Source organism: Crocodylus siamensis, chromosome 5 (genome assembly GCF_052110815.1).
Source record: "Crocodylus siamensis isolate JL-2025a chromosome 5, ASM5211081v1, whole genome shotgun sequence".
NCBI lineage: Eukaryota > Metazoa > Chordata > Crocodylia > Crocodylidae > Crocodylus > Crocodylus siamensis.
The window spans coordinates 96,554,300-96,580,298 of record NC_143399.1 but is presented as its reverse complement, the minus strand read 5'-3'; the positions used below and the strand labels follow the sequence as shown (position 1 = coordinate 96,580,298).

General features: G+C 45.7%; 1 protein-coding gene and 1 pseudogene across 5 annotated transcripts in view; one reads left to right on the top strand and one right to left on the bottom strand.

Moving 5' to 3' along the window:
- FBXL7 (F-box and leucine rich repeat protein 7) overlaps window positions 1–5,615 on the bottom strand; it is a 346,631-nt gene extending 341,016 nt beyond the window's left edge. For 2 of the 5 annotated variants that reach the window (XM_090049874.1, XM_090049872.1), the window contains exon 1: window positions 5,148–5,196. Coding sequence is in view for 1 of the 5 variants with exons in the window: in XM_090049870.1 (XP_089905996.1) it covers window positions 5,148–5,184 (37 nt within the window). In the remaining 4 variants the exon portion in view is untranslated. Of the gene's footprint in view, window positions 1–4,743; window positions 4,849–5,147 lie in introns of all 5 variants that reach the window. The other 3 variants (XM_090049871.1, XM_090049870.1, XM_090049873.1) reach the window with 3 other exon arrangements.
- On the top strand, window positions 5,498–5,652 carry LOC149864420 (U2 spliceosomal RNA; annotated as a pseudogene).
- Window positions 5,653–25,999: the final 20,347 nt, after the last annotated feature.

The window sequence follows — 25,999 nt, the reverse complement described above, 5'->3', positions numbered from 1 at the left end:
CAGATAGTCAAGCAGCATTAAGAAAAGAGAGAGACAAGAAAAGAAGACACACAGTGAGGTGACTGGTAGCTTGGATGGAGAAATAAGACTGTACCAGGATGCAAAAACAGTAGAGTTCAAATTGCAGATACATGTGTCTGGAAAGGCATGAAGTAGTGATACTGAGGCCATGGAAAAAAGTCTCCAGGATTCTCATGGATCCAAGGTACTAGAGGCAGATGTTGGTATTCTCCGTGAGCCTCTCAAAGTATTCAGCTGTAAGCAGGTGAGCCTCAACTGTTGTCCTTCAAGTAAGCAGAGTAACTAAGGGGAGGTGGGGGAAGAGGGGTTACCAGGGCACCAACCCAAGGATTGATTCAGTAGGGACATAAAACTAGCAGCTACCACCACTGCTACCACCAGCCAGAGTACAGAACTGCCCTCTTATGACTCTGGTTGTAATGGTAGGAATTAAGTATGGTTTGCTACACCTTCTGAGTTACCAAGAATGTCTCCTATTAAAATATAAGGCAACAAATATATGCACCATTTTCCACTGCCCTAATGAACAGCAGACTCATGTCTTGATTTTTTTTTAAGTTTTGTTGAGACCCCAGCAAAGACCACGTTATTTCAGTATCAACCCCAGGCTCCTCCACACACGCTATCCATGAGGAAAAACACAGAGATCCAGCAAACAAGCATGAAGCCAAGGGAAAGGTGCACTGTTGCTTGGAGCAGAAATATATGTCACCCTCACACCTCTCACTTTGGACACCTTACATTCCAGTTGTGTCACTGAACACCAGTGTCATTATATCCCACAAGAGGCAACAGAAAGGCCCTTGTGGAAAAAAAAGGGGTCATTTAATATATTAAACTTTATATGTATTCATCCTTTCATACTGAATGGAGCATCTGCAGAAACCTATCCACTGAGCATCTGCAGAAACCTACCCACTCATTGGTACAGAAAAACATTCCTTAGATAAGTCTTAGTAACTTACTGCAATCTCTAAAAACCCAAGAATATGACAGATTATGGACTCATGCAATAGATTATCATCTAGTTTCTGAAGTAATATCCAAAACTGATCAAAGCACCATATTTACCCACATAAGAAGTGAAGTGTGCTCCCCACCCCCCCCCATTCAGCATAAGAAAAAAAAATGCCCTTTGTCTTATACATACAAGGAAATCTCATTAAAATTCACTGACTATCATTAAACTGCTGCCAGAAGCAGCATGTGCTCAATCATAGAAACCAGCCATGAAGTGAATTAAATACAGCCAACGCTCAGCATGACTATAAAACATGTGGCCCACATTGGGCACCATTTTTTTAAGCACTCAAAATAAAATAAATAAAGAGTGGGTTTTTCCTTCACAGGGAACTGACACCAGGCCTGGAAGTACTGCAATGCTGGATCTTAGCCAGAAGTCCAGGATACCAACAGGCACCTTCCACAATAACAGGTTAATAGAGCCCATGTGAATAAAATATATGGTAGTGTCCATTGCACACAGTCCACCTCAGTGCCAACAACTTTTCAAGTCATGGTAAGCCACTACATTGCATACATTTCAACTTTCTCTTCACTCCTGCAGCTGAGCTGCAGCATTCTTTCCCATTTCCAAAGACTCCTCTCTCTTCACTAGCCTTAAATGTCTGGCAAACATCACCAAATGGGGCCCTAAACAGTTCACCCAGAATTCCTCTGTCATTCCTCCCCCCCCCCCCAGCCTGTTGCATATGATTAGATTACCTCAGGGAAGGGTAGGGCCAAAGCCAAACCAGGTTTGCTAAACTGGGCCCCAGAGTCAACAGCATTTCAAGCCATGGTAACCACACAGCACAGCACTGCTCCTCATCTGTACATTTGGAGGATCACAGGACAATAACATCTGAATCCAGTCATGAGTGGAGGACTAATTAGCAAATGGATCCTTTGCTGAAAGGAGGGGGAGGGGGGCACAAGCTGGAGCACACACACACACACACTTTGGCTTTGGAACAGCATCAAGCTTACTTTTTATCCTGTACAAGTGCTGCTTAAAATTGTGTTTAAGGAATTCCTGTACTAAAAACTTGTAGCAGCTTCTACAAAGGTAAAATGCAGTACCCATGGTCTTAGCTGATCCAGAATTGATGCAATAGGTTGTCTATATGGTAAATTACATTTATTTCAAGCTCAGTATTTTCAAATTTGCCCTTCATTCCTTCATTTCCATGTGCTCAGGGACAGCAGGGTCAAACAATAAGGGTGAGGGTTAAGGGGATGCAGAGGGAAAAAGTTTAGAGGGGCAGGGGGCAAGGGGTCAACTTGACCCCCCAGACTTAAAATTTTCCCTGCTGCAGGAGTGGGATGGGGACAAATTCAAGGTAAACCTCCAGTAATTAGATTCTATACCTGGAAAAATTATATCAAGTTTATACATTTTTCCATATATAGAATGTAATTACTGAGGGTCTTCTTATATTCAGGGTCCTCTTGTATTTGAGTAAATACAGAAAGTATTGCATCTGACAACTATTTAACTCTGGAAAAAAAGAAAACAAGTTATAATATAGATAAAAATCTAAACAAAATCTGAGGTTCAAGTTATGGACACGTAAATAGAATATTTAACTAAGTGGGCTATGACAGAAAGAATCCCTTCTAATCATTCTACAAAGAGCAGTCAAGATGTTCTGTGATTTTGGAGCTCCCAGCACTTGTGTTCCCAAGGCCTGGGTCATCCAGTCACATAAATGAAGTATAACATTAAAAGGATCCAAATAAAACCCAAAGTTTAAATTATGGGCATGTAAATAAGACATGTAAATAACTGGGTTGTGGGAGAAAGAATTCTTATACCCATCCTACAAACAGCAGTCATTAATGCTTCGTGGTTTTGGAGTCACTAGCACTTGTGTTCCCAGGGCTTGTCAGTCATCACTCAGTTCCCTGAAAATTACAGGAAAAAAAGGGAATTCACTCACAGAAGAGATCTTATGAAGATCATAGGGAGCCACAGACTATCCCAGTCCTGAACGTACCAACCGATTTGCCAGGACAAAGCTAGACTTCTGTTGCAATTCAGGCCTGGTGAATGCAGGATTAGTTTGAAGGATGTGGCAACATATAGTGTAAGCGACACCAAGCGAACAAGTTCTCAACCAACAACCAAGCCCATTCCAGCATGAGATCCAAACCTCATCCATCCTACTTTTAGTAATATTAATTTAGCCCATTCTTAGGAGTTCTTTTGATGAAAATGAGAGACTTAAAACCTACATTAGAACAAACCAGAACACCGACTGATTAAGTTTCTGACTTTTTAGGATTCTTTGAAGGTAGGCCTCAACTGGCAGTAAAATAAAGGAACTGAAATAGCAGTACAAAAATTATATTTTTTCTTCCTTTGTAACAATCCTCACTCACATTTTGGATGAGAGGTGTATTCTTTGGCACATCCTTACTGAAGTCTCAAAGAACATAAAGGATCAAAGGACAATAAAAAAAACCCAAAACAAAAGACAGTTATCTTTTATACCCTTCTAGTGACTCGTCAGGCATCTATTAGGTTTAACTGTAATTAAGATCATTACAAAATTTAAAGGGAAACAAAAATATTGTTTTGTTGTGGCCAGGAGTACAGCTAACTTTGAAAGCTTCCCATTGGTCCCCCTTTTACCAGCTGACTTTCCAGCAGCCTCTTACAATATCTACTATGCAAACCAAATTCATCCTTGGTACAACTCCACTGAGACCTATAGGTTTCTACGAGGATGATTTAGCCCTTGTCCATCTAAAACCAAACGCAGTAAAATCTCACTGAACTGAAACTGCAGAGGTACAGCTTAGGGATAACAGCTGGAGAACATTAACTGTCTCTTTCCCTCTCTCCCGGGGTTGAACATTTTTGTTGTTCAGACAGGAAGCCGTCATACGCTACACTGCATAATGCAATGATTTTGAGATCGGAGAGTGAACTGCAAAGGGGAGGAAAGAGTGCACAACAGTTTGCATGAAAAACCAGAGCAAACTTAATTGAAACATTTCTTAGTTTTTAGATAACATGTGCGTCATTTATATAAACATGGACAGACTTAACGGCAAGACTGAAATGGCTTCAAACACTTAAAAAAATAAAGTTGATTTATCTTCAGTTATTTTTCTGTCTTCACTAGAGGCTCATCCTATGTGGCACACTTAATTCCTGCTAGACTCAAGTGAAGACACTGGACACCTAGCTGAAGTTGTTCACAACGCTTTGCAAAATCATGTTCCTAAGCAGGCAATGATTGGAAAAGCCTACCACGGGCTTGCTTTCATCCAGCTGCTGCAAACAGAACTCTCAGAGTTAATTCCCAACACAACCAAAAAGCCCAGGCTCAGTCAGTGGCCCTGATATGATACAGCACTAAAAGTCAGCGTGAGCTTCAGTGACAAAAGCATGTTAAGGAACAGCTGCTTCACCTGGGACAGTTTAAACCAAAATTGTGTGCCAAGCCATCCCTGGCCTCACCTCTGCTTCTACAGAAAGGTTCAGCCCCTTCAACAGAGGCACCTAACCTGACATCTAACTCCTCCAGGGTCTGTTTGGTCCTCCCCAGGTGAGGCTGAAGTTGGTTCTTCATGCTGAACTCCCACCTCCTTCTTCCAAGCTCATCTTTACACAATGAAAGGTGGTTAGTAATGAATTAGACATGCTCAACAGTCTGGATTTCATCCAAGATAGATATTCACCAGTAAAAAATGCAAAATCATGTCACATACCAAGTCCGTGGCTGCAGAGAAGGAGCCGAGATCAAGCTGGGCATATGGAGCAAAAATTTCTCCCAAACAGGTAAGGAGGAACCAGCTGCAGTCTCATTCTCCTCCCTGCCAGGAGAGCGGAGGGGGGGGAGGTTGCCCTCTCCGCCCAAATCAAGGGTGGTCAAATAAGCCGAGTACAACCAGGCGCCCTGAAGCAGCAGCGTTAGGGCCCTGAGTACTGGGCAGGGAAGAGCAGGGCGGTGCAGCGACTGGCGGTGCCCCGGCCCCTGCCAGGAATGAGACAGGGCCTGGGGGCCCCCTAGCCCGTGCAAGGACGGGTTAGGGAGGAAACCCGGGGGAGCCGCGGAGCAGCCAAGCTGGTGTCAGCCCGGGGCCGGTCCCAGAGCGGGCAGGCGCGCACTCACCCTCGCTGCCGCACTGCTTGCCATTGTTCGCTCCCATCCTGCCGCCGTCATGCCCCACGCATGGCCGAGCCGAGGGGTTTAAGGAGCAGCGCCCCGGCGGGGCCGCCCCCGCTGTAATCCACTGCGCCCGCGCCCCACGCACTTGTTGCTGCGCTGCGACAAGGCAGCACTTTTGTTCGCTGCAAGCGCCTCCTCCCCACGTCAGCCAGATCCGGGTGGGGGTGGCTGGGCTGGGCTACAGCCTTTTAAAGGCGCAGCTAGTGCTTCCTGGCCGGCACGCCCGGGCTGCGCCTCAAGCCCCTTTGCTGAAGGGATACTACCTGGCAGGGGAAGCAGCGTGACCACGTAGGCGAGCTCCCCAGGGTAATTGTCTCTGATATGTCCTCCATAGGAGGTCTATATTGAGCAGATTCTTTTTGGTATTGGGTGGTGGAACCGGAGCGTGCTCCATCCACTCCATGCATTGACCTGGTATTGCAGTGCTTCCAGGACCGGTGCAAAAAAAGCAGAAAAAAAAAAAAAAAAAGAGCTCCTTGGAGCAGCGCCATGCCCCGGTTCTCGCCCTTTGCTCCCCTGGCGCCCGTTCCTCTCACGGTTCTGAGGGCAGAACAGGCCCACGAGCCATGCAGGCTGGGGCCTGACTGGCTGGGCAGGCAGCTCTGCAGGAAAGGACCTGGGGCTACAGGGAACAATAAGCTGAGTATGAGCCAGCAGTATGTGCTGCCAAGAAGGCTAACAGCATCCTAAGCTACTTTAGCAAGAGCCTTGCCAGCAGATGGAGGGAAATTATTCTTCCCCTCTATTTGCCACATCTGGAGTAGTGTCCAGTTTTGGGCCCCCCACTACAGAAGGGATGTGGACAAATTGGAGGGAGTCCAGCTGTGGACAGTGAAAATGAGAGGGCTGGGGCACATGGCTTATAAGGAGAGGCTGTTTAGTTTGCAGAAGAGAAGACTGGTGGGGGGGTATTTAATAGCAGCTTCAGCTCTCTGAAGGGGGGCTCCAAAGAGGATGGAGTGAGACTGTTCTCAGTGGCAGCAGATGACAGAACAAGGAGCAACAGTCTCAAGTTGTAGGAAAGGGAAGTTTAGGTTAGATATGAGGGAAAACTTCCTCACAGGTGGGTAATAAAGCGCTGGAACAGGTTACCCAGGGAGGCTGTGGAGTCTCCATCCTTGGAGGGTTTTAAGTCCTACCTAGACAAAGTTTTGGATGGAATACTGTAGTTGGGGATGGTCTTGATTTGAGCAGGATGTTGGACTAGATGACCTCCTGAGCGCCCCCCCCCCCCCATTTTATAGCATTCTATGAACACATTCCCCTCTTTATTGGGGGGGGAGGGAAGAAGAATCTAGGGTGTTAAAAAGGGGGCTGCACATCTGAACTGTGTCCTAGAGCTGTTCATGCTCTCACATACATAGACCACAACATGCATTTTTCTCCTGTTCAGAAGACACTAGGAGCTTTATTAATATGCCCTTGGCTGTGTTATTAAGTTTAAGATGGAAGCAAAGAAAACCCAACAAAAACTTACTTGCAATGGATTCAATCCATCCGCAGGCTTGTGAAATAAGAGCAGTGTGCCCAGGAGCAGCTAACAGATAGCAGAGTGGCAAGATGAAAACTGGCTTGATGGGTGGCGCCATCGAGACCTTTCAAAAGAGGAGGGGCCTTAATGCCCCTGGAATTAAGAGCTTAGAAGAGATCAAGTAGACTATAAGAAGCCATGAACTCAATTGATTCCATCAGCACTGCCTAACTAGGAATGCTGCTGCCACTGTTGGGCAGTTGGTTTTAAACTTTGGGTGAACAGGAATCAAAGGGGGGTGCAACTACATTCTCCCTGGACCCAACCCTTCTCTTTAAAACCTACATGATTCTTGCTAATCTTTTTTCATTTCACAAGTGTTAATGACGTTCTCTCCTTTTTAAGGCTCTTCATGTTCAACTCTTCAAACAATCCTGTTAGCCGTTCCTGGTAATCTCTCTCTCTGTCTCCTATGTCACAGCCCTGTGGACTGCGTTTAGCTCTATCTAAAACCTTAACTATTAACCAACAACTCTTATTGTAAAGAATGCTAGGGGCATACTGGGCTGCACGAGTAGGAGTGTTATCAGCATATCCAGGGAAGCAATTCTTCCCCTGTCTTCAGCACAGGGGAGGCCACATCTGAAGAAGTGTGTCCAGTGGACAAATTGGAAAGAGTTCAGTAGAAGGCAGCAAAAATGGTTAGAGGGCAGCAAAAATGATTAAAGGACTTCTGACACCCTACTTTGTCAGTGGCTATGAAACGATTTGCAGAAGGGATTTGCAGAAGGGAAGGGAATAAATAGGGAGATTGTCACAATGAAATTCAATGCTTATTCTGTCTCCCTGTTATTAGAACCTGATTCTTCTGAAACAGACATAGAAGTTTACTTGTATTGAAGATGCATCTAACTACACAAGCTTTCTCTGCCACCATTATTATCATGGTATCTCATAGTTGGGGCCTTTGAGAGAGCGAGGAAAATGTCAGACTTGACATTTGTAGTGTGTTTGTAGTGTAAGCTGCATATAGCAGGCTCATCTGGTGATCTGAAAACTGCTTGATATACAGAGCTGGGAATAAACCCTTCTAGCCTATATCAAGCACTGTCACTCCCGTGCTAGAAACAGCACTGAATCTAACTAGATTTGTTCAGTTTTGAAGCTGGAGTTACAGGCCAGGCCTTCAAGTAACAACCAAACCAGCATTACGAAGCTGCTCAGGACTGAGCAGAGGTCAAACACACTTTGAGGACCTATGTAACCAACACTAGTGAGGTGCCAAAACTGGCCTCCAAGTTACTCCTGTGTGAAAGAGCAAGCCCACTTGACTGGATTTAAGCAGTACCTTTATACGCTGAAGTCATTGGGATATGGGAAAGGGCTGGTGCTATTTGCATGACTTAAATGAGTGCCTGTCTTACACAACCACGACTTAAGTGGCTTCTTAATACATGTGGAAACTCAGTCTCCTCTGGAACAGAAATATTTGTTTTAAGACTATCAGTTTTTGTAAAAAGTTCTGCATCAGTTTGGTTACAGCCTACACCATAGTTTCTCAATCTGTGGTACGCGTATCCCTGGGGGTACGCAAGACAGGCAGGGGGTACGCGGTGCCAAAACGCCCCCCGCAGCAAGGGGGTGCCGCGGCTCCCCCTGCCGCCGCTGGGGGGAGGGCAGACAAAGACCCCCACAGTGCAGGGGGAGTGTGGGAGGGTGTCAGAAAAACAATATAACCCATGAAAAGCAGATGGCCCCTTGCTGAACAGATGATCTAATGTTGAACTTAAAGATAGCCTTTGCTGACAGTAAGCAAACTTGTTCTGTGTATTTTGTAACTCTGTAACAGCAAGCAAAAAAACAAAACCCCAAAGCTAGTAGAAATTCCCCAAAGATGCGCACGCATATACGCCTTATGCCTATGTATACCTATATTTGCATATGTATGACCTGTTAGTGTAAAAGGTGCTGCCAAACTCAGATCGGGGGAACTCTTGGTCTACTAGGCCCTGAGTAACCCCTCTGCAGAGAAATAAATCATCTCGCTGACACTCTCTCATTCTCTGCCTAATTGATCGTGGCTAGGAACGAGTCCAGAGACGGGACGTGGCCAGTGCTCCTCGGTGTATGAGCACACCCTTCGGTGTATGTGTGCTACGCAGTAGCTGGCCAATTTCCCTGACAAAACTGGCAACCCAGATGGGACCCTAGCTCTCCAGACCAGTGCCACCACCCCCACGATAACATCCAGCCAGCAAACGAGGGTCAGTTTCCCCTCAGTGTCCTTGTCAAGGGAGTGGGTGGCCCCAAGCCGGAGGTAAGGTGATCCAAAACTTTTAAGGGTAGGAGTGTCGGCTATATGCCCTGAGTACAATGATTCTCAGGCACCAAATTAATTGTTTGTTTTATAGTGTCCCAGTCTGAGTACGGTGCTTCTCAGACACCAAATTAATTGTTTGTTTCATGGTGTGTCCGTCTGAGTACGGTGATTCTCAGGCTCCTTGTTATCTGTGTCTCTGTTTGTCTGTCTGTCTGTCTGTGTCTTAGGCCTGTCTTCTCCCGGTTCCTCAATCTGGTGACACAGGCAACCGTAGAGTGTTGTCTGTCCTACCCTCTTGGGCCGGGAAAGCTGTGTGGCACAATTTTTGTCTCCATTCGCACACAGAGAACCGATTTCTAATCTTATCTCTTCTCTTTGATAAGTCCCCTTTCCTGTTTGGGGCACTGATCAGGTCTGGTATTCTGGTTTAAAAGCAAAGGGGCACCCCGCCAAGGGAGACAGGATGGGACAGATGGGGTCAGTCCCTGTCCCACCGGGAAGTCCCCTTGGAATTGTCCTTTCTGGTTGAGCTAAAATCCCGGGAACTGGTCAGGTTAATAACCTTAAATTGATCCAGCTATCTACAACTGTCTAGCCTGGATACACTTACAAGGATCCAAGCCGACAGTGGCCCAGTCTTGGTTCTTTTGACCAAGAAACCCTGAGGTACCTCAGAGGATCTCTGGAAGATCCTCAACCCCGTCAGATGAATTACTGGTATATCTGAGCCAATGCTGCAAGCAAAATGAAAAAGAGTCACTTGGGCTCCTCTAAAAAAGAAACCTGACACCTGGCTCTGCTCCAGGTTAATCCTAAAAGCCCCTCTGAAACTTTGCTACCTCCATATGCTCCAACTGCCCCTAAGTCAAAGGAAGATGAGTCCCAACCCCCACGTCCACCGCTTCAAGTGAACATTCCTCCAACAATGAAACAGGAAGTTCTTCCCCTGTGTCGACACACATGGGAAGTCAAACAAAGAAACAGCTGCCTGCCCGTTTAGCTCCACTGCGTCAGTACCCTATTGCCACACAGGAAGGAATCCAATATCCATATACACATGTCCCGTTCAATCCCCAAGACCTTGTCCTGTGGCAAACTAACACCCCCAAATTTAGAGACGACCCAGAGTCAGTGAGACACAGAATAGAAACCATAATCAACACCCACAACCCTACATGCACAGATATGAATCAGCTTTTAGATGCTCTTCTCAGCAAAGAGGAGAAAGCAGAGATTATAAACCAAGGAAATCAGTGGGTGTCAGAAGACGTGCAAAATAGAACTAATTGGCCAGTCCAAGATCCTGGATGGGATCCAAATGCTGAGGGCAGCAATAATCCGTTGCGCTTGCAACATGCCCGACTATCCCTTTTAGAAGGGCTAAAAAGAGCGGGCAAAAAAAAAAAGAGCAGACTGGACCAAAGTCCAGGCTATTAAACAAGGACCAAATGAACACCCGAGTGATTACTGTCAAAAACTCCTGAGTACTATAAATAGACACGGTGGTGATTTCAACCCCAGCAGCCTTGCCAATCAAATGATCGTAAATTCTGCATTTGTTGGTCAAGTAACTGATGATATAAGAAAATTATATCACCAAGCACCACGCTGATTGGACCACCAAAACACTTCCCCAGCTAGTCAATCTGGCTTCCTATGTCTTTGACCAACATCCTGAGGTCCAGAAGCAAGAAAAATTAAAACTGAAGCAAAAGGAAGTGAATATGTTAGCAGCTGCCCTCACTCAACACTTCCAAGCACCGCCCCTGGCAAGGCTACGGCCGAGGCCAAGGGAGAGGGCGGGAACAAGACAGACCCCGTACTTGGTCTTCCCAACCCTTCAACCAACCAATAAGAGGGTCTTAATCAGATGATACCTGCAATTATTGCAAACAAAGAGGGCACTGGAAACGAGATTGCCCGGTCTGCCCATGAGGGACCCCTGCACCATTTAACGCTCCCCGCATGCCTGCCCCGCCCGAAGTTGACCACTACCAACAATACCTGGAGGAGTCGCCTGAACTTGAGGATTGACATAAGGGGGGGGCTCTTCCACGAGATGAACCTTGGAGATTTTAATGAAACTTCACACAAATTAAAATGTCCATCCCCTGAACCATATATTACTAGAAGTCCAGGGTCAGATATACAAATGTTTAATTGATACTGGCGCAGATCTTTCTTCACTGGGTGTTTCCCCAAGTCAGGCCAAATTAAGAGTAGCAAAAACTGAACGGGTGGTGGGAGTCTCAGGAAAGCCCTTTAGCGTCCCTTATAGTGTTCCTACGAAAGTCACCATTGGACCCTTAACAACTGAGAATGCTTTCTTACTTTCAAGTGGATCACCTGTTAACTTATTGGGGAGAGAGCTGCTCTGCAAGCTCCATGCCACCTTGCAGTGTAGCCTAAACAGAATCCAAATTGCTGTCCCAGTACTAACCTCTTGGCCTTTCAGGCCATGCTTAATGAGTCTGGGTGCCCTTCTCTCCCCGAAGATCTCCAAACTTTGCCTGAATCACTGTGGGGATAGACCCCCACAGCAGTAGGACTCCTTAAATCTGCTACCCTAGTCAGTATCCAAACAAAGCCAGGTCAACCCCCATTGGTACCCCAGTATCCCCTGTCCAAAGAGGCGGAAGAAGGCTTAGAACCACTGGTGACTAGCTATTTAGAACAAGGAATACTGAAGGAGTGTCTCTCACCCTGTAACACCCCCATCCTTCCAGTCAGAAAACCTAAACCTCGTCCTGATGGTAAACCCGTGTACTGGTTTGTACAAGACCTCCGGGCAATTAACAGTTATGTTATTCCATGACACCCCGTAGTTCCAAATCCGGCTACTATTATTACAACCATCCCAGCCACAGTGATTTGCTACACTGTCATCGACCTCTGTGCAGCTTTCTTCAGTATTCCCATACACCCAGATTCACAGTACTTGTTTGCTTTCACTTGGAAAAGGAGACAGTTAACTTGGACTCGATTACCCCAAGAGTATGTGGAATCCCCCATGCTGTTTTCACAAATCCTGCATAAAGATTTATCTGCGGTCACTCTATCCTCAGAGACCACTTTGGTTGTTTATGTAGATGACCTCTTCCTAGCTTCAAACAGCACAGAGAGCTGTCGAGGAGACACTGCAAGGTTACTCTCTGCCCTTGCAGAACAAGGACATAAAGTGTCTCCCTCAAAGCTACAATACTGCTAGCCTGAAGTGGAGTATCTAGGCTATATACTCAAAGCAGACACCAGGAAGTTATCACCCAGATGCTTACAAGATCCAAGATCTCCCACGGCCCCAGAATAAGAGGCAAATCCGTGCACTCTTAGGCATGGCAGGATTTTGCAGACCCTGGATCCCGGCCTTTGGGGAGACAGTCCGTCCTTTAGTTCACGCTACTGCTAAAGAAGCCGAGGATCCTGTTCACTGGTCTAAAGATAAAGAACAAGCATTTCACCAAATAAAACATGCCCTCATGACTGCACCAGCCCTGGGCCTCCCTGACTATACTAAACCTTTTATCTTATAAGTTCATGAAAACAGAGAAGTGACTTCTGGAGTACTGACGCAATCCTGGGGAGATTGGCCTAGACCAGTTGCATACTACTCAGTTCACCTGGACCCGGTCACCCAAGGACCCAAGGTCATGTCTTCGCTCCGTCACTGCCGCCGCAACGCTGGTACAGCGAGCCCAACATCTGGTCTTAGGCCACCTGCTTATCATAAGAGTGCCACATTCAGTCGAGGCTCTCCTCCTCCAGCATAACACTCAGCATTTCTCAAACCAGAGACTCAACCGATACAGAGTCCTTTTGCTAACATGTAAAAACATCACTATACAGCGATGTGCACAACTCAACCCAGCCACCCTTCTGCCAAAGGTAGATGAAGGACAGCCACACCATGATTGCTGTAAATTGGTTGAGTATGTAGAAAACCCCCGGAGTGACCTTAAAGATCAGCCCTTGCATAACCCAGACTATGTTCTCTTCACCGACGGATCGTCGTCAGTCATCGAAGGCACAAGACAAGCAGGGTATGCGGTAACCACAGTGCAATGGGTTTCAGAAGCCAAGCCTCTTGCGCCAGGTACCAGTGCCCAAGCTGCAGAACTTATTGCCTTGCAGAAAGCATGTAAACTCACCACAAACTGTTCAGTAACCATCTATACTGACTCTCAATATGTGTTTGGTATTTGTGTCATGCAACCGGCCAACTGTGGAAGCAATGAGGATTTCTCAGCTTGAATGGACACTCAATTGCTAATGCCACAGAAGTCAACAATCTTCCAAACGCTATCCTGTTACCCAAAGAAATCCCAGTTGTCCACTGTCCAGGGCACTCCAAGGACAGTACTGAGATTGCTGCCAGGAACCGTATGGCTGATGCAGCCACAAAAGCAGCAGCCATTCAACCTGTTTCTGACAACTCTAACTCTCGCCTCTTATGCATCACGTTATCCAACCCAACCTCCATATACCAGCACCTTCAACCGACAGAAGTCCAGGACTGGAAGACCAAATATGAAAGCACTAAAAGGACAGATGGCATTTGGCGAGTACCTGACAGGCGTCCCATCACCCCCAGAGCTGTTCTTCACATGCTTGCCCAAGGAGTCCATCATCTAAACCACTCTGGTAAAGAAAATCTAGCGCGCAGTGTTCTCCGTGACTGGTTCGCACCCAGCATCTATGTGGAAGCCACCAGGATTGTCAACTCCTGCCCTGCATGCCAAGCATTTAATCACAAGACAAAAAAAAGTATTCACAAAGGGGGGAGGCCATGGACCTATCTACCATTTCAAAAACTCCATGTCAGTTATATAGACTTACCAAAGGCCTTCCGCTATAAGCACTGTTTAGTGGTAATCGACCAGCTCACTGGGTGACCAGAAACTTTCCCTGCTTTACGAGCAGATGCCTCGACTGTAGTCAAAGCCCTCCTTAGAGACATTGTACCAAGATTCGGACTTCCTGAAGTTACTGAATCAGATCGAGACTCACACTTTACTGAAAGAATATTGCAAGAGGTGTATAAAGCCTTAGGAATTCAAGCACAGTTTCATACCCTTTACCACCCACAGATGTCAGCCACTGAGCTTACGCTTACGGCTGAAAGGGGGGAATTGTCAGAAAAACAATATAACCCATAAAAAGCAGATGACCCCTTGCTGAACAGATGATCTAATGTTGAACTTAAAGACAGCCTTTTGCTGACAGTAAGCAAACTTGTTCTATGTATTTTGTAACTCTGTAACAGCAAGCAAAAAAACAAAACCCCAAAGCTAGTGGAAATTCCCCAAAGATGCACACGCATATATGCCTTATGCCTATGTATACCTATATTTGCATATGTATGACCTGTTAGTGTAAAAGGTGCTGCCAAACTCAGATCGGGGGAACTCTTGGTCTACTAGGCCCTGAGTAACCCCTCTGCAGAGAAATAAATCATCTTGCTGACACTCCCTCGTTCTCTGCCTAATTGATCGTGGCTAGAAACGAGCCCAGAGACGGGACGTGGCCAGTGCTCCTCAGTGTATGAGCACACCCTTCGGTGTATGGGTGCTACGCAGTAGCTGGTCAATTTCCCCGACAAGGGGCAGGGCGCTGCTTCATTCCCTCCTGCACTGCGAGGATTGCCCCATGACCTGGCCCTCTTAGGCCCCCATACACTGCACATGGGAGGGCTGGCAGTGGCACTAGGCTCTTCCCAGTGCTCAGGCTGGGCTGCAGTGATGGGAAGGGGACTGCTGCCTGCCTCCCCAGCGCTACCGATGCCAAACATGGGGTATAAGCCCTGTTCTGCTGCTGGCCCCCTCCTGTAGCCATCCTGGGCTCTGGGCAGCTGAAGCGGGCAGGCTGCAAAAAGCTGCATCTGGTTCCACAGCCCTGGCATTAGCTCCATACCAGTGATTGCATGTGTGCCTCAGAGCACAGTGGGTTTATCCCCGCTCTCTGCTCTGAGGTGCACATGCAGTTGCTACCAGCATAGAGCTGATGCTAGGACTGTGGAGCCCGGTGCAGCTGTTTATATCCAGCCTGGGCTCTGGGAAGCTGAAGCAGGCAGGCTGCAAACAGCTGCATCGGGTTCCGCAGCCCCGGCATCAGCTCTATGCTGGTGGAGGCTGCATGTGCGCCAGAGAGCAGAGATAAACTCGCTCTCTGCTCTGAGGTGCACATGCAGTTGCCGGTATGGAGCTGATGCTAGGGCTGTGGAACTGGGTGCATCTGTTTCTAGCCTGCCCACTGCCTGCTTGAGCTGCCCAGAGCCCAGGCTGTCTACAGGCAGGGGCTGTTTGTGGCACAGGGCTTTTCTGGGCTGCACTACCTCAAGACCCCTCCCACCATCCCATTGCATTCAGAGGTATGCAATGCTGGAGCCTGGAGCAGCTCTTTTGCAGCCTCCTGGCTGCAGCCAGCCCAGGCTCTGGGTAGCTGCTGCCAGCCACAGAGCCCAGGCTGTTTGCAGCAGGGTTTGCAGCCTCCCAGCCACCTGCCGGGAACAGCCTGGGGTTGATGGCTGGCAGCAGCTGCCTAGAGCCTGGGCTGGCAGTGGCATGCCAAGGAAAATGGCCTCGTGTGCCATGCTTGGCACGCATGTCCTAGGGGTTGCCTACCCTACAGGCCTCTGCTTCTTCCCAATACCCCAGCCCCTGCTTCAGCAGCCCTGGAAGCAGTAAAAACCACCTGCCTGCACCAAAGCCTGGTGCAACCCAGTGGCTGGGTGAGTGGGGACAAGCAGAGCCCTGGAGCTGATCACATAACAGTGAATTTACCTCGCATATAATGAATTTGGGGTATAAAAATGGTCATCATATAAGAGCGAATTTGCATATACCGAACCCACATAAATCAAGGGAGGGAAACCTGTATATCTTCCTAAAATAAGATACTTTCATCATTCATCAACCCTGCACTCGCTTGCCAGCTTTTCTGCATCAGAACTCTCCTGCTTTATGAGAAATAGAGTCGTCCATCAGTAGAGGGGAGAAAGATTGTGTTTCTCAGAGTTTAAGCATGTGCCTGTCTGCTGTAGTTTCCACTTAAGTGTTTAAATTTAAGTGGGCTTGTGTCACTGTTTCAATTTTACTGTTTATGAGTGTGTTCAAATGGATCATTTTCTAGTAGAAAGAAAGACTTCAGATTTAGAAGAAGGTAGTTCCCAGACAAATGTGCAACAAGTGTTGGAGCCAGAGGAACATGTTTTGAAAAAAACAAGCCTCAGTAGTGAAAGTACAAAATCTTCACTGGTTCATAAAGCATGTAGCTATGATCCCAGCTATCTGGCTTTCGGGTTTACAACAAACAGAGGTATACCTTCATTACCACTTTATGTGATTTGCAGTGAGACATTCTCTAATCATTATATGAAGCCTTCCCTTCTGAAAAGGCACCTTCATTCTAAACATTCTAATCTGAAGGACAAATCAATAGATTTTTTCACAAGAAAATGTGAAAGTTTGAAAAAATCAAGTGCTGCTATGAAATTGTACTCTGCGCTCCCTAAACAAGCTCTATAAGCTTTGTTTGAAATGGCACACATGGTGGCAAAAACAAAGAAACCACATACCATTGCTGAGAACCTTGTCATTCCTCCTGCTATCAGAATCACTGAAATCATGTTTGGCAAAACAGAAGTAGATAAAATTAAAACCATCCCACATTCAAATGACACCATGACAAGAAGAACTGATGACATGGCAGAAGACATAATTAAAAAAAATTCAGAAAAAATCATCCAGAAGAAAACAGTTCACTTTACAGATTGGTTCAACTATGCACAATTGATGATGTTTGTTAGATACATTGATGATGAAGATAAGCAAAGAATAAAAGAACAAATATATGGTTGCAAAGAATTGGACACAAAAACAACAGGAGAGGACATTTTTAAGATCTTAAATGAGCACATTGTAAAAAATGGATTGTCATGGGAGTGGTGTGTGTCTGTTCATAGACAGAGCAGCAGCAATGATAGGTCGACGAAGTGGTCTTGTTGTTTGCTTAAAAGCTATGAATCCTTCAATCAAGTGGAACCATTATATTATTCATAAACAGGGATTGGCTGTAAAGCAACTGAACAGCGTACTAGGAACAGCCGTGAAAACAGTAAACTTCCTAAAATTGTGGGCTCTGAATTCACATCTTTTCCAATCGCTGAGCCATGACATGGAGTCTGAACATACTACTGTACTTCTTCACACTGAAGTTCGGTGATTGTCACATGGAAGGTTGTTGAATCTCCTGTTTGAGTTGAGATAGGAAGTTACTGTCTCTCTCAGAGATATGAAATCTGAATTCTTACAGCATTTTGAAGATGAAGTATGGATTTGCAAATTAGCCTATCTTTGTGACATTGTTGATAAAATCAATTACTTGAACTTCCAGCTTCAGGGATACAACACAAATATATTTACCTTGCATGACAAAGTAAGAGCTTTTAGAAAAAAAGTTGAGGTTTTGGAAAAAAATCATGCTTTATGTGGAATTTCTGTTTAATTTCCACAGCTCTCAGAGTTCTGTGAGGAAAACGAAATCCCTCTGAATGACAGTGTGAAAGAAAATATTAAAGAATACTTGGTAAATTTGGAGTCAAACTTTGAACACTATTTCCCTAATGTTGAAGAGCATGAAGATCCACAGAAACTGTGGATTTTGAATCCATTTAATGACACCGTTATTGAACAAGTAGGGATTCCAGAAAGCATGAAGGAAAAACTTTTTTGAGTTTTTCACAGGCAGTACATTGCAGAGGATGCAAAGCATGGGATTGGATTACATCCCTGCAATTTGGCAGAAAATGAAATGGGAATACCCACAGCTAAGGAACATGGCTGTCGCAGAGCTTCTCCTGTTTGTCTCAACATATTTGTGTGAGACCAGTTTCTCACACTGGACCGGGCTAACAAGTAAAATAAGAAAACATCTGTGCCTGGAAAATGATCTGATAGTAGCAACAAGTAGTTTAAAACCAAGATTTGGAACGCTTATGTCATCCAAACAGGCCCAAGTTTCTCATTAAATCCAGCTCTTACAAGAACTCGTTTTTATGTTATTTTGATAAAACTAGCAAAAAGAGTAGTCCAGTCCCTGATTTATAGAACAATTCTACAGGGAGAGTATCAGTTCCAGTCACAAAGATACCTATGTTTAGAGTTTTATTAATATAAATGTTTGAGTTATATTGTTTTACTGTTCTATAATTTAGGATTCATGTGTAATTTTGTTTAAAAAACTGTTGTAAAATTCAATAAAAAAGAATAAAACTTAAATTCTGAATTATTGTATGCCTTTTTATATGTGTGTGCCTCCATGTCTGCCTGCATGTATGTGTGTCTCGGCATGTTGTTGACTATATCCCTGTGTCTTTTTATCTCTGAACTATAGATCCAAACACTCCCTTCACCCACTGCCACCACAGTACTCCTCCAGACATACCCTTTTTAGAAAAAGAGCAGCCACAATCTTTCTTCCTCCTAAGGGTCATCCCCACAATTAGGGTTGCTACCTGTCCCCTCTCTCTCCCCACTTCCCTCTCTCTCTTCACCCCCGCTTCCCTGTCTCGCAGTCTCTCTCACCCTATATATCCTTGTTTGTCTCTCTCTCACCCTCTTTTCCTCTCTGTCTCTCTCTTGCCCTCTTTCCCTGTCTCTCTCCCCCCTTCCCTCTCTCTCTTTACCCTCCCCCCTTCCTGGTCTCACTCTCTCTCTCTTGCACTCTTTTCCTCTCTCTCTCTGTCACTGTATTTCCCTGTCTCTCTTACCTCTTCCTCCTCTCAAAACCATGACAAAAAATTTGGCATACCGTGCATTATACTGCACTTTAAATTCCGCAGTAATAATCAGTCCTTCTAGCTTTGGCCAACATCACCTCTAGCCCAGGTACATACTTGAGCTGTGCACCCGTGGTGTAAAAGGTGGCAACCCTACCCACACCATCTGTCATATTACAGCCTTATATACACAGCCTTTCTTACAACATATGGTATACATTAGTCTGTAAATACAAAATACCATGAAAAATTGAGTGTTTGGGTACTTATTAAAATTTTCAGAATTTAGTGGGTACTTGCTACTTAAAAGGTTGAGAAACACTGGTCTACAGAACAGAGGCCACAGATAGACTCAAAGCCAAATGTACAATATACAACTGAGCCAACAACTCTGTAACCAATGCTACTATTACCTATTTTTACCAAAGTAATTAGCCCAGGGGTGGCTAACCCAGGGCATGGATGCCACAAGTGCCACAGGCAACCTCTGTGTTTAGCACACAGCAGATCAGGGAGGGATCAGGGAAACAAAAAGCAGAATAACGGATTGGACAGGGAGCAACAGCAGAGCAGCAGGTCAGGCAGAGGAAGGGCATTGGAATGGTACCAAAAAATCACTCCCTCTTCTGGCTTCCATACTGTCAGTGCTTCTCTGATTTTCAGGCTTTCTTTCATGGCAGATTCTCACAGCTGCAATCCAATCAATGGTCCAGTCCTCACTTTTGCCATCTGTTCTCCAGGCAACCCTTGTCAGTCTTCCTCAGCTGGCTTTTTCAGGCATTTTAGGTGGTTACTAATGCTTTGAGTGATGGCTTCTAACATTCCAGTTTTCCTAGTAAACAGCAAGGAGGGAAGGCTAAGTGGAGACCAGCAGTGGTAATTGGTAGTGGCAATATTGTAAGGTTTTAATAAGACTACATGGAACACTGGTTGCGTTAATTCTTGCTAGCTCATCTCTTGAGCCTCAGCAAAACCTTGACAACAGACAGGTATCAGATCAGATTCATTCCAGTTATCTGTAGCAAGGGCAGCATAAACTAAAGAGGGTTGACAGATCTGCTTCAAGTCAAATGGCAGTTTTAGCTGAATGCCTGTAATCAGAGTAAAAAAGTGCTGGCACAACATGGATGAAATCACTGAAGTTACTTAGCAGTGGCCTTGCCTGCTTTGACAGGCTCAAAACCTAATCCAGAGCTTCTCTGATCAGCAAAGGGATCACCAACCGTACTTGGCTTTTTTTCTTTGGAGTACTGATTTGGTTGTAGTATAAAGAGACAACATTAAGGACTCTGGGGGAGCTGTTCCAGCACCTTCTGTTAAGCTTTTCTCAAAGTTGGATAGCAGGCCATAATCAGCTTATCTGGGCCTGTAGAGTCTGTACAAGGTCCATCAGATTTGTTCATTCTGTGTTTATCATTCCCTGGTGTTACAGAAATTGTAATCTAGGGGAAACTACAACCAGCACATGAAGGGGAACTAAGTTACTTGCTCAAGGCCATACAGGATGCCAGTGGCAGAGCAGGGGGTTGAACCTGCATTCCAGGCTAGCACTTCTTCCATTCTTCCCCCTGCCTCAATACACTATTGATGGTGGCAGGCTCAGTAGTGAAATCTACTCAAACTCTTACAAAAGGGATACTACAGGTCTAGAAAAATGGTTAATGCAGAGTTGCCATCAAGGGTCTGAGCAAAATTCAAAGACAGAAAAGCAAGCTGAAGATTTACAGTAGAGTTAGGGACTGACCAGGCTGGGCCTGAACCAAGACAGGCAGTGGTTAGGCTTTCCTGGAAGCCACTTAGCATCTAAAGGCTAAACAGTAAGCCAATTAGATGATTCTTCACAATCTCCTTAATGGCTTCCTGTGTGGTGGTGTCCAAGAGACCCAAGAACATGAAAGCCAATCAGGCAACAGATACATGAGGGTGAGTCTTTATATCCCCAAGTAAAGACTCTGGAAGCAACCTTGTGAGTGTCACTGAGTTCGGTTCCTTGGGAACACAGGTAATCACAAGATCATACCATTGCATTCATAAACTTTGGGGCTTCTTTTACCATAATCCATAAGCAGCACTGAAGGTGGCTATAGAGACATTGAAATGGAAGAGAAATAACAATCACCAATTCATCCTTCAAGATTAGCCTTCTTCCATATATTGTTGTCTTCCTGCCTCACAAGGAGATCTCCTGAAGAGAGAGAAATTTACAGGTCACCAGAGTCTACTGGAGGCAAGGCAAGATGTGTTCTTTTCCTCCATCTGTTTAGCCATTTTAATGTGTTGCAGTCAAAACATTTCAGCTTGCATAAGCTGCCACGGGGCTTCCTTGGAGTTGCAGTCTTTTATGTCCTCTTTCTTCTACATGGGCCCAGATCCCCAGCTGGCATGCAGTGGACTACATTCCCCTGTCTAATGTATAAGATTGTACCTCATGAAGGATGAAGCTTAGCCATGAAGCTAAGAAGAAAGAGACCCATAGAAGAAAGAGAATGACAAAGCTTTTGAACTACAATGTAGATGAGGAACCACAGCAGCACTTCCAAACTAAAATTTGATTTGTTATTGATGACCATTCCCCACTTACCCGACTAGATATGAATATCCATTTTAGAAATTTTCCATAAAAACTGATTGCTCACTAGTTCTACATTTAACTTCAGTTTGAAAGATAGTCACATCACATCCATTCCAATCCTAACCAAGAAATAATCAGTACCTCAGATTTCTATTTGATAGACAATTGTTCTTTTTCAAGGCCCTAAATGGTTTTTCCCTCACCTTTTGTATCGAGTTATAGTGAACAGGAAGTTATTACACTATATTTTTTACTTTTGAGATGTCATAAAGCCAAGTAATATTTTTCTAATTACTTCTACTTTTAGACACAATCAAGATGTTTAAACTTTCAAATGAATGCACATATTTCATTATCATACACTGTGATAAAGATCATGTTGACTGCTTTGGGGCATGGTAATTGGAAAAGAGAACATCTGACAAAAAAGTGTCTGGCAAGTTAAATAATAAAGCAATTATCAAAATGTGTGTTTTCTCTAAAAAAAGGCTCAAGTTCAAGATTGATTACATACCTTTCCAAGGACACCAATGATTTCAGAAGTCACAAAATCATAGTGCCATTACTGATGAAAAAATTATGGCCCCTGTCCCACAACATTTTGTTGTATTACTAATAACCCAATTAGAATCAACATTACTATTTCTGTAAGTGAATTCATGCATGTGGCTCCATTTTTGTGGGATACAAGTGCATATACGCCTGTATTATAACTTATTGTTTTGAAAAGAGCCCAAATCATATTGCTATGGACTACAGCGCTATTGTCTGCACCTGTGTTAAATTGTTCCATTCAGTCTAAGGCTGTAATCCTTAGACGATTTTGATAGAAATACTTTAAATGTGTGTTTAAGTTTTCATAGAATCATAGAATCATAGAAGTAGGGTTGGAAGGGACCTTGTAGATCTTCAAGTCCGACCCCCTGCCTGGGTGAGAGAAAAACTGGACTCAAATGAGTCCAGCCAGGTAGGCATCAAGCCTCTTGTTAAAGATCCCCAGGGTAGGAGCTAGCACCACTTCCCTTGGAAGTTGGTTCCAGCTCCTAGCCGCCCTGACTGTGAAGTAGTTCTTGTGGATGTCTAATCTAAACCCACTCTCCAATAATTTGTGTCCATTATTCCTTGTTATGCCAGGGGGCACTAGGGGAAACAGTGTCTCCCCCAAGCCCTTGTGATCTCCCCTAGTGAGTTTATAGACAGTCACCAGGTCCCCCCTCAGCCTTCTCTTGTGAAGGCTGAACAGGTTTAGGTCCCCAGTCTTTCATTGTAGGGTCTACCCTGTTGTCCCCAGATCATGCGGGTGGCCCTCCTCTGGACCCTTTCAATGTTGTCCACATCCCTCCTGAAATGGGGCGCACAGAACTGGACGCAGTACTTCAGCTGTGGCCTAACCAGCATCGTGTAGAGGGGGAGGATCACCTCCTTGGCTCTACTTGAGATGCACCTGTGGATGCATGACAAGGTCCGGTTAGCCCTGCCAACCATGACCTCGTATTGTCGGCCCATTCTAATCTTGGAGTCAATAATGACTCCAAGATCCCTTTCTGCCTCCGTGCTCTCAAGAAGGGAGTTTCCCATTCTATAAGTGTGCTGCTGGTTACTACTGCCCAAGTGCAGCACCCTGCACTTGTCAGTATTGAAGCACATCCTGTTTATGTTAGCCGACTCCTGTAACCTATCCAGATCTTGCTGCAATCTTTCCCTCCCTATTAGCATGCTCACCTCACCCCAAATTTTGGTATCATCAGCGAATTTAAACAGGTTGCTTTTCACCCCATTGTCCAGATTGCTGATGAAGAAATTGAACAGCACAGGCCCAAGGACCAAGCCCTGGGGGACTTCACTGCCCACTTCACCCCAGGTTGAATATGACCCACCCACCACCACCCTCTGAGTACGACCCTTGAGCCAATCTGCAATCCATCTGACTGTGTAGGCATCAATGCTACAGTCGCCTGGTTTTTTAATGAGGATGGGGTGGGAGGCGGTGTCAAAGGCCTTGCTGAAGTCTAGAAAGACTACGTCCACAGCGACACCTGTATCCATTGCCTTTGTGACCTGATCATAAAAGGCAATCAGGTTGGTCTGACCTGACCTGCCCCTAATGAAACCATGCTGGTTGCCCGTGAGCATCACCCCTGAAGCTGGCCCATCACAGATATGCTCCTTGAGGATCTTCTCAAAGAGTTTCCCTAGGATTGAGGTAAGACTGACGGGCCTATAGTTGCCCGGGTCCTCTCTCTTCCCTTTTTTGAAAATGGGGACCACGTTAGCTATCTTCCAGTCATCCGGCACCTGGCCCAAGCACCACAAGCGCTTGTAAAGCCATGCCAAGGGCCCTGCAATAACCCCAGCTAGCTCCCTCAACACCCTGGGGTGGAGAGCATCTGGACTCGCTGATTTATGATGGTCAATGCCTAAAAATGATTTTCAGCAAAAGTGACTGCTGAAAACATGTCCTAATCCACTACTTTCTGTCAATCAAAAATAAAATCTTTTGTTTCAGTTTTACAAAAGTAAAATTCATACTCTTATCTTAATTTTTTTTTTACAAGGAAAGGAAAAAAACCCTTCAGTCACTCAAACATATTACCATTACACATATAAAAAGCTATGCTGAAGGTAAATGAAGACTGAAGACAAGTAAAAAAAGTTAGGAAATGCTGAAGTTAAGAATGCAAATTCTTTAGGCAGTATTTCTCTTTCTGCATCCCCTTCCCTCCTTTACCATCTACCTTTCAGGTTCTACAACAGGGGTAGGCAACGTTTTTTGACTGGAGTGCCCAAAAACCCCACAATGCCTAACTTGGAATTTGTCAGAGTGCCGGCACGCCAGAAAAACAAAATGAGGGCAAAGGGTACATGCCCTCCACCCAAAGCCACTGCCCCCCAGCCCTGCTGCCTTGTGCCCCCTAGCCCTGCTCATGACCTTTGCCTCCCACCCAAAGCCCTTGCCCCCCACTCCTGCTGCCTGACAGCTGTGGAGCCCAGGCTGCTCCCAGCAGGGCTTGTAGCATCCCACCTGCTTGCTGGGAGCAGCCCGGGCTCCTGGGTGGCAGCAGCTACCCAGAGCTGGAACCGGCTGCAGCCAGGAGGCTGCAGACAACTGCTGCCTCCCTAGCCCTAATGCGTGCTGAGGAAAATGGCCTCACATGCCATGCTCAGCACATCTGCCAGGGGTTGCCAACCACTGAGTTAGATATGAGGAAGAATTTTCTCACTAGGAGGGTAGTAAAATACTAGAACAGGTTACCCAGAGAGGTGATGGAATCTCCATTCTTGGACGTTTTGAAGACCCAGCTAAACAAAGCTTTGACTGGGATGATCTAGTTGGGGATGGTCCTGCTTTAAGCAGAGGGTTGGACTAGATATGACCTCCTGAGGTTGCTTTCAAACCTCATTTTCTATGATTCTGTGATGTGGTATACTTTGACTTTAGCAAGGTTTTTGATATGGTCTCCTACTCCTACTGCAAGCAAGCTAAGGAAGTACAGGTTGAATGAAGGGACTGTAAGGTGGATAGAAAACTGGCTGGATTGTTAGGCTCAAAGGGTAGTAATCAATGGCTCAATGTCTAGTTGGCAGCCAGTATAAAGTGGAGTGCCTCAGGGGTTGGTCCTGGGGCCAGTTTTGTTCAGTATCTTCATCAGCGACCTGGAAGATGGGATGGAGTATACTCTCAGCAAGTTTGCTGATAATAATGAGAAGTGTGAAATCCTGCACTTGGAATAGAACAATTCCATTCACCAGTACAGGCTGAGGACTGATGGGCTAAATAGCAGCTCTACAGAAAAGGCCCTGGGGGTTACAGTGGACAATAAGCTGAATATGAGCATGCTCTGATCCTTCCCTCCATTGTGGCAGTGACCCCTGGGGCTGTCTGGGTAGGCAGCTAGTGAGTCAGGTGCTGCTTTGGCCAGCTTGGGGTCAGGGAAGAGTTGGATCAGACTGGGTTCTGTCTCTGAGCTGATCTAGCTCCCAGCCTACTAGCAGCCTGCCTGAGTGGCCCTGAGAGTGCTGCCACCACAGAAGGAAGGACTGGGGCCCCCTGCAGCTCAGGGGCAGCTCGGCCCACTGGCAGCGCACCCTCCAGCTGTGGGGGAGGCAGGTAAGCATCACCAAAAAAACCAAAAGGATCAGGCCCCTCGCCACTTCTGCATTCAGCAGGCACCTGAAGGGAGAAGTAATTAGGGGCCTGATTCTTTTTTTCTACAGAGCATGCCCACCTCTCCCATGGCCAGGGGGTGAGCTGCAATGCATCATTGCAAACTAAACTACTTCAGGATGTAGTTCAGTTTGCAATGATACAAAGTCATTTAAAACCCCCAAAACTCAAATGCGTCCAATATGATGCCATTAAGCCACACAAAGTGACATTTCATCACATGCACATTAATGGCATTACATGTACAAGCAGCCTAGATGCCTGTGCCAAGCCCTGTTACTATGGATGTGGTGGAGCCTAGATGGCCCTGTGCCTAGGTGTCAGGAATGAGGCAAAGCCAGCCTGCATTGCCCAGGAGGGGAAATAAAAAGTGCCTGTAGCAGGCTCTTAGGGCAGAAGCGCCAGCAGGAAGAGGAGTTTAGGTTAGATATTAGGAAGGGAAGTTTAGGTTAGATATTCGGGAATGCTGCTGTACTGAACCTGGGGCCAGTAGGG